Genomic DNA, 7,823 nt, shown 5'->3' on the forward strand with positions numbered 1-7,823 from the left:
CCACTTCTGAGGGAAGAGAAATGGTGGGCATAGTAGTACATAAGCATTTGGCGCACTACGCGGCGAAGCGAATGGATGGATGAGAATGCTTGAATATGTATATTAATACAATAATAATAATAATAGAAGTTAGAAGAAGTAGCTCAGCTCATTTTTTTAATACTGCTTTTGGTGTCATCATCTGCTTTGCCTTTGCCTTTGCCTTTTGTCGAAACTAAAAACAAAAACAATCGGAATCGCCGAATGGGTGCTTGGTGGTGATAATGCCGTGGAACCCACTTCCAGTGTCTGGTGGGCCATGCTGACGTGCACCGCACCCTTTTTTCTTTTTTAAAAATAATAAAATAATAAAAGCCCACTTTTTTTTATATTAAAAAAAATCAATGAAGAAATAATTATGATTTGAGAAGGTTTCTGTAGGGTAGAAGAGTGAGGTACATGAAAATATATAAAATTGAAGTAATTACTTTAATCGTGTAATTATGATCCACTGACAATATGGGACGCAGGATTGTCCACTTGGCATAATCGGAGTGGATTGATAGACTTTGCCAAATCAAACCATATAAGTTTGTGCCGAGCCTATATTTTAATTAGTTCTATTTATTATTTTACTTTTTGTTAAAATTATCGTTCTGCAAAAATCGACACCGACAGAATTTTAGTTGCTCCTTCCAATCAATCATAAAAAATATTAAATAAAATGAAAAGCAAAACCAATTCAATTTGTGACTCATATTTGGTGCGTTTCTGATAGTTAGCATTCTTAGTTTACTGAAAATAATAGTTTATATTTCTTTTTAAGTTTTTAAATCTATATTCCTTCTATGGCTTTTTTAACTTTATTTTCACTCACACTCACGGATATGTAAAGCATGTTTAATTATGAAGATTTTATGATTGAATCACCCAAAAAAATGTGTACTTGTTGGTGTAAGTCATCTAATATAGAATTGCTACAGAATTGCTACAGGTGAAACATTTAGCTATAAAATTTTAATGAAAGTACACTTGATCAGTATATGAAGTGATTTTCAATTCTTTAAACATTTTTTTAGTTATTCTATTCTTAGCATCTTATTAGAATTGGTGCAACTGTGATATCATTTGTATTCAAGGTCTAGGATTTATATTAGGATTTGACATTTGATGATTCTAACATTTCTCTACTTTTATTGTGATGATCCCGTTGCCTAATTAAGATTGAAGACTATCCTTATAGAACAATACGAGTTTTTTCTGTATGTTTTAACCTATGGAATAGGTTGCGTTTTAAATTTGAAAACAGGAATGTACACGAATATGAACCGACTCCAATCTTTTTGTTTTTATTGGGTTTGTATTTACACTCCCAATGCCTTCACAGTTCCAAATATTATCATTTTGTCCATTATTCACTAAATTAAGAAAAAGAGAGGGATAAATTAGTCCCAAAAGCTAACCGGTGTTTTCGGCGCCGGAACAAAATTCACTACGACGGTCCATTCCGACGAACTGATTATTAAAACTCATTGGATTATTCACTGTCCTCACTTCTACACCGCCATCGTCCCCCCACTAATCTCAAACAAAATTCCTCGCTTTGTTTTTTTCTCTTCAGATGAATAAGTTTAAAAGCTTCCTCTCTTTCCGCCGGTCGCCGTCGCTATGATCCGCGCTTCCAAAGCTAGTCATCACCGACTCCTCTGAATCGAGAGAGCGTCGATTCTCCAATGGATGGGTCTTTCCCTTGCCGGTGGCAAGACTGAGATCGGAAAGTCGCCGGGAATCGAACTGACTAGAAGGGTAAAATTGAATATTCTGAGTGGTGCTGGTCCAAACATCCGTATTCAAACTGAGAGAGGATTCTGTCTCCGCCGTGGGATTTCCAGAAAATTCGATTCCGAGGTTTGCCCGGGGAACTCCGCCCCTGAGAACCGTCTCCGCCGCCGCCTGACAGACATGCCAATTCCCGCTCGACAACAGCCCAACAGCCCCACTCACCGGGTTGACCGTACGGCCGCAAGCTTCGAATAACAGAGACTGAAACAGAGCTTCAAAAAACCAAGAACAGGGTTATCTAAGAGTTCATTTCGGAAGTAAAAAAAAAAAAAAAGAAATATGTATACCGGATCTCTGATGATGGGGAACAGCGGAGATAAAGGACAAGAGATCACTACGGCCGAAGAATTTAGCAAGAAATAAGGTGGCGTTGCCTTGAGCTTCCGGCGAGTCGATCCAATGAAGACTTGACCTTAAAACGCAAGCTTCACTGCATCCCTTTCGAAGCACTCTGCAACCGTTGCAACTCATTCTCCGATTGTTAATAAAATCACACACGATTCTTATAAGGAAGCAAAGGCAATGATAATGTGGTCGAGAAGAGGCGAGGTGGTGGAGCGTTGGGAAGCGAAGGCAGAGCGTGTTTAAAACAAACAGAGAATCTGAAATGGCGTTGGAGTTAGGAAAGTAACTGTGGTTAAGTTTGATGTCAGAGTGTTGACTGTGGACTTTTTTGTAAAATATGTGGGCCCCGTGGTCCCCACATACATTCCTGAATTATCTTCCAAACTCTGAGCTTGAGAGCGGCTCCGTGTTTCCGCGACTCCTTCTTCCCCCTTCCTTTGCTTCTCCAAATTAATCTCAACCCTCCGATCGTCCACCTCAACCATTCATAAATTCATTTATATATTAAACTAATTTCATTCATTTAAAAACGTTGAATATTTAGATTCTAAAATATTATATTTAACACGTCATTTACTTCTTAAAAAAATGAATTATTAATAATATGAAATCATCTTTAAAATTTAATTCATTGAACCCAAAATTAAAAATTTATAAATGCATTCAAGAATCTTAAAAGAAAACATATTTTAAACATAATTTAACCAATTAAAGCAACAAACAAACATTAGGATAATTTAATCCCAACCAACACTTATTCCGTTGAATCTTATAAAAGTTTAAATATATTTTTTTTGTTCTCAACGTCAATCTCATGATTTTAAAAAAATGTTTCATTTCGTTCTGCAATTGATATAGAATCTGTCAATAGGGCTATGACATATCTTCTTAATTAAAAAGTCGATTATTAAAATATTATTATTAAAAAGTGTCTCTCAATGGGTTGAAGGAGCAAATTTGTGTTCCAACTTTTTTATTTTTTAATGACAACAAAACTATAAAGCTTGTCGGAAGTACAAGAAATGAGACGCAAGTGGTGGAGTGGAGTGTAAACAGGGAACCGAGGGAGCCGGTTGCGGTCAGAACAATTAATTTATAGGAAATATTAAAGTATTATGTGTTCTAATTTGCTGGAGTTTATTGCAAATGGGTCACACTGTTGTTATATATTATCTACAAACCTGAGCTTTATCCAATGTTTCCAAGAAGAGAAGCATAAGAAGGATGGGTGGGGTTGGAAAATTATGAAGAATTATGTATCAAAATGGTGGCAATGGAGGGCCTTTGCCTCAAACAGTTAGACCAACTAAGTCACTTATGTTTCAAAAACTGCTTCAAAATGAAAACAAACAGTTCCCACCAAAGCTTCGATTGGATGCTTTACCCTTTACCATTCATATCGCTCTTTCGAAAACCATTAAAGTCCACCCCTACAAATCCTCAATCATCTACTATCTCAACCCACGTAATGAATTAAAAGACTTGGACGGTTTCAAATGATATAAGAGCCAGACACCAAGCCGGGCCTCCAAGTGATTGAATGTGTACTCATTAGGTGCACAATAAATGATTAAACAAGATAGCGTTGCCTAATTATGTGCAAATTATTGTTAGCTGCATATTCCATCAGTTTGGCGTTTCTTACAAAACTTGGGTGTTGTTGGGTACCACATCTTTGGATCATTTGGGTTTCACTCACCTTTTAGGCCCAAAATATGAACTCATTGTTTGGGCCCAAACTTTGGAACATAAAATTTTCAGGGGATTGTTTCAAACTCTCCTTTTTCGCAATTTCAAATTGGCTGACTCACTCGATACTGAGAATGATTGTCGCACAATCGCAACAAAAACATAGTGAACAACATGATCATAACTTAACTGATTAAAACAGACATGTTTGGGTTTCCTTTTTTTTTCTTGGTGATACATTCTTTGTCCGGACTTTATAATAGATGCCTTAATCACATAGCAATATACTCATATTCTTGGCTTGTAATACACATGTTAATAGTATGTAAGGAAGGATAATGGTATCAAAATATAAAAATAAGGGGATGCTTTGACATGTTAGCCATGTGGAAAGTGGGTGGTTACATCTATTATGAGTTGTTGAAACTCCCTTTGTATGCCTTTTCAATTCAATCTAACACCTGATATTGAGAAACCCTCAGCCACACTTCCGCCTCCTCCCTAGTGGCCGGCGGTGGCTCATCGTCATTCATTACCTCATCAGCCACTTGAATGCCCTAGTGGTCGGCCGACCCCATTTTAAAATCCATTTGCCCCCACACCAACATTTCTAAATTCCCACCGGTGGCGACCCTCAAACCACTTAAAAGAGACTCACTCGATCATCAATACTTGACTTTTTCTCTTCTATATTTCGTGTAAATGTAAACGCTTCAAGATTGGGTCAGCCTTAAAAACTGAGTACGCATTCAAACTCAACGCCCCACACGCTAAGCCTACTTTTCAAAGCTTCTACTTTCACACACAATCTGACAAAGTCAGTCCTTGTGCGCTTCCCGTTCTTCACCGCGCACGCATTTGGTGTCAAAATCAAGTCCATTTAGCTGGCTTTAAGGCGCAACTGATGGGATCCAGAATATTCCGGACGCGGTGGTGGCTTTGCTTGCAAAATTATAAATTATGTTATGGGTTCCTTCCTTTACTTGGAAACGTGGCAAAATCAGAATTTGCCAGCCCAACCGAATTACATTTAAGACGCCTAATAAAGCTGCGAGTTGGCGTTACCCATTTGGACAAAAATCCAAACACAACTTCAAGCACTAATTGAACGGCCTTAGCGTTGTCCCTCATGCCAAACCCAACTCTACCATCGCTCCATCACCCATCCATTGCTTACAAATGCTGCACCAAAGAGTACTCACATGAATGTTCTGGAGCCGGATCACGAATCAATACAAGTATCTTCATGTGACTAAGGAGTAAGATAGAAGTTGTAAGATCCTACATCGGTTCGACAGTAGAACAACACTTTTTTTTTTATAAGGGTATAGAAATATCCTTACTCGGCACCGAACATCCAAAGAGGACAATTTTCTCACTTGATAGAGGTATATGGGTCCCGAGCTAGATTATTGAAAGTCGGAATTTTCATTCATTTTTGATAAGTTGTTTTAGAAATTCGTCTAAGTAAAAGGATGTAACCTACCAAATTTTGTGTCAATTGAACTCCAAACTAATTTTTCTGTTACTTGTATAACTTGATGAATCAAATGTCTTAAAATGTATAAGAGAATATGATATTTGGTTCTACAACACATATGGGCCTCACTAGCTAGTGAGCCACCTTATGCACATGTGTATGTCATGGCATATGCAAGCATTGCATCTTCCTTGGAGAATGAGATTCTAAGAACACCGTCGAAAAGCATAGGTGCACCAACATCACTCCCTTTTCACAAGTTGGTGTGTTATAAGATTGGGAGTCAGCATGGTGCACAAAAATGACTCGTCATAGATAAACAGCCTCAATAGTATGAATCTATGGATGTCTAGGATGCTTGGAATATAAAATTAACTCGTGGTCAATCCTTAATCACATCCAAGCAAGCTTTGAAGGTGGATGAGATTGCTATGCTCATGGTGGCATCACGAAGTATTAGGGCGACTCGATACGCTCGGTACTTGGTTGAGTTGTTCCTTTATTAAGTTTTGACCATTAGACGATGCCCCCACATCACCTGTCGCCAACGCCCCATCTTCATACATTCATGATGCCGATTCCTTGCGTGCTTTGAATTTGGATGCTTTATTGTTACTATTACCATTATTTAACGTCAATGCCATTAATTTATCGTTTATGAATTAGTAAACGAATATGAAAAAATAATCAATTGAATTAGTTCTCAGAGATTGACTACAGGTACAATAGTGGGTAGAGGAGTAGAACAAACTTCCTATTTTCTATTTACACACAAACAAATCATCAACTCAACAAACAAATCCAAACAATTTCTGCTTTTCTTTCCCCCTAAGATCATGTCTGAGTGATTTCGACTTTGGGAATTGTTAAGATTCGAGGCTTCTTCAGGGGTAATGGGCTTTGGACCTCCTCGTCGCCGGAATTGATGAAGAATCCCGGAGATAGCTCCGGCAAGGCGGGGAGGTTGAGGTCGAAGTCCCGGTGGCTGTGGCTCTGCGTGTGGGTCGACCCAACTCCTTCGGACGATGTCACGGTGTGGTTGTTGTTGTGACTGTGTGTTTGGTTGTGGTGGTTGTTGTTGTTGTTGTTGCCAATTCCGCCGTCGTAGTGGCAACGCTTGTGGCCACCCAAGGCCTGACCGGTGGGAAAAGACTTATGGCAAATAGAGCACTCGTGGGATTTACCCCCACCGACGGCGGTGGTAGCGGTGGCGGAAGTGGTTATGGTGGAGGAAGTGGAGTGGTCTTCCCCTGTAGCTGATTTTCTATGACTCGCTTTATGTCCACCCAAAGCCTGGTAAGACGAAAACGCCTTGTCGCAAACAGAGCACTTGTAGCTAAGTTTAACAACGGATATGGGTTGAGCCGGAATCGGAACTTCATAAGCAAGTCGGTGGTCAGGGTCAGAGGCGGTGGCACCGCCTCGAGCAAGCATGATAAGACATAACGCTAAATACTCCTCCTCGGTTGGAGGGTTGTCGAATCCCCGCGGACGCTTGGTTCTCTTCCTCTTAGACCAAGACTCCAACGAATTGAGACTCGGGTCGTCGTAGTGCAGCGCCGGCGATGGAGTGGTGGGCGAATTCAGAGCTTCAAGAGCCATTAGAGACAGAGATAGATGAAATTCAGAGAATTAAACAGCACCTGAAAAGAAAGAAGAACAGAGATAGCAAAGTTTTTGATGTGGGGAATTGGTTGAAAGTGGTTTGGAGTGATGAGAGTAAGAGAAGACGATGATGGGTTTATAAAGAAGGATAAAGAGGAAGAGAAAGGAAGTTGCGTGACAAGTGGTGAGAATGTAATAAAAGATGGCCAAGAAGAATATAAATTTGTAGACATCACTGGTTTCGTTGGTGGCCAAGGAAGACCCAGTTGGGTCAAACTCCAAACTAGAATAAAAGTAAGTGAGTGAGATACTTTTACACTTCAACTACAATACCATTCCACCTTCCAAGTCATATTGTCCAAACCCCAACCCGGTTCAGGGAAGACCCCGTACTTAAAAGATCTCACGTCCATTAGAAAGAAAGAAAAGGAAACGAACACCACCGCCATAATTGAAATTGAAGTGAGAGTGAGACGGTGGGTTAGCGATTGCTTAATGAAGTGGGAATGTGAATATGAAAACGAGTGGAAGGCAGGCAAGCGTCGTGGGGTTATGTGGCGGCTGTGGCGCTGTTGTGTTGTGTTTGAGGATTTGGTCTAATTTTAGCCAAATCTCTACGAGTGGATAAGGAGTGGTTCCTTTAAAAAATAGATGATAATTATCCATTGTCAAAGGCATCAAATTAAAATAAAGCAATTATCTAATACCATGCCCTGCACATCGGAATAAATTGCGGGGAGGGGGGGAGTTCACTTACTTTTAAAACCTCTACAATTTGACTACTACAACTCCTCCTTCCACTGCCCTTAAAACGCTGCCATTTGGTAAAACACTCACCGCCTCCATTCACACCGCACCCCCACGTTCCCAGAAATTCCCCTTC

The 7,823-nt window shown here is 39.7% G+C and overlaps 2 protein-coding genes across 2 annotated transcripts; both read right to left on the minus strand.

Moving 5' to 3' along the window:
* Window positions 1-1,293: 1,293 nt before the first annotated feature.
* On the minus strand, window positions 1,294-2,585 carry LOC111788805 (LOB domain-containing protein 39-like). The gene is made up of 2 exons (XM_023669322.1): window positions 2,109-2,585; window positions 1,294-2,033 (listed from the first exon to the last, which is right to left on the minus strand). The coding sequence occupies exons 1-2, from the start codon at window positions 2,290-2,292 to the stop codon at window positions 1,597-1,599; spliced, it is 621 nt and encodes a 206-aa protein (XP_023525090.1). The 5' UTR covers window positions 2,293-2,585; the 3' UTR covers window positions 1,294-1,596.
* A 3,426-nt stretch (window positions 2,586-6,011) lies between these two features.
* On the minus strand, window positions 6,012-7,763 carry LOC111787711 (zinc finger protein ZAT10-like). Its single transcript, XM_023667743.1, has one exon. The coding sequence runs from the start codon at window positions 6,935-6,937 to the stop codon at window positions 6,170-6,172; it is 768 nt and encodes a 255-aa protein (XP_023523511.1). The 5' UTR covers window positions 6,938-7,763; the 3' UTR covers window positions 6,012-6,169.
* Window positions 7,764-7,823: the final 60 nt, after the last annotated feature.

Source organism: Cucurbita pepo, chromosome LG02 (genome assembly GCF_002806865.2).
Source record: "Cucurbita pepo subsp. pepo cultivar mu-cu-16 chromosome LG02, ASM280686v2, whole genome shotgun sequence".
Taxonomy (NCBI): domain Eukaryota; kingdom Viridiplantae; phylum Streptophyta; class Magnoliopsida; order Cucurbitales; family Cucurbitaceae; genus Cucurbita; species Cucurbita pepo.

What these genes read in the sequence shown, in the direction of transcription:
- LOC111788805 (XM_023669322.1), bottom strand. Translation starts at nt 2,292, where the DNA reads ATGAGTTGCAACGGTTGCAGAGTGCTTCGAAAGGGATGCAGTGAAGCT. An exon ending in TCCCCATCATCAGAGATCCG is followed by an intron (nt 2,034 to 2,108) that starts GTATACATATTT and finishes GGTTTTTTGAAG; the next exon opens with CTCTGTTTCAGTCTCTGTTA.
- LOC111787711 (XM_023667743.1), bottom strand. Translation starts at nt 6,937, where the DNA reads ATGGCTCTTGAAGCTCTGAATTCGCCCACCACTCCATCGCCGGCGCTG.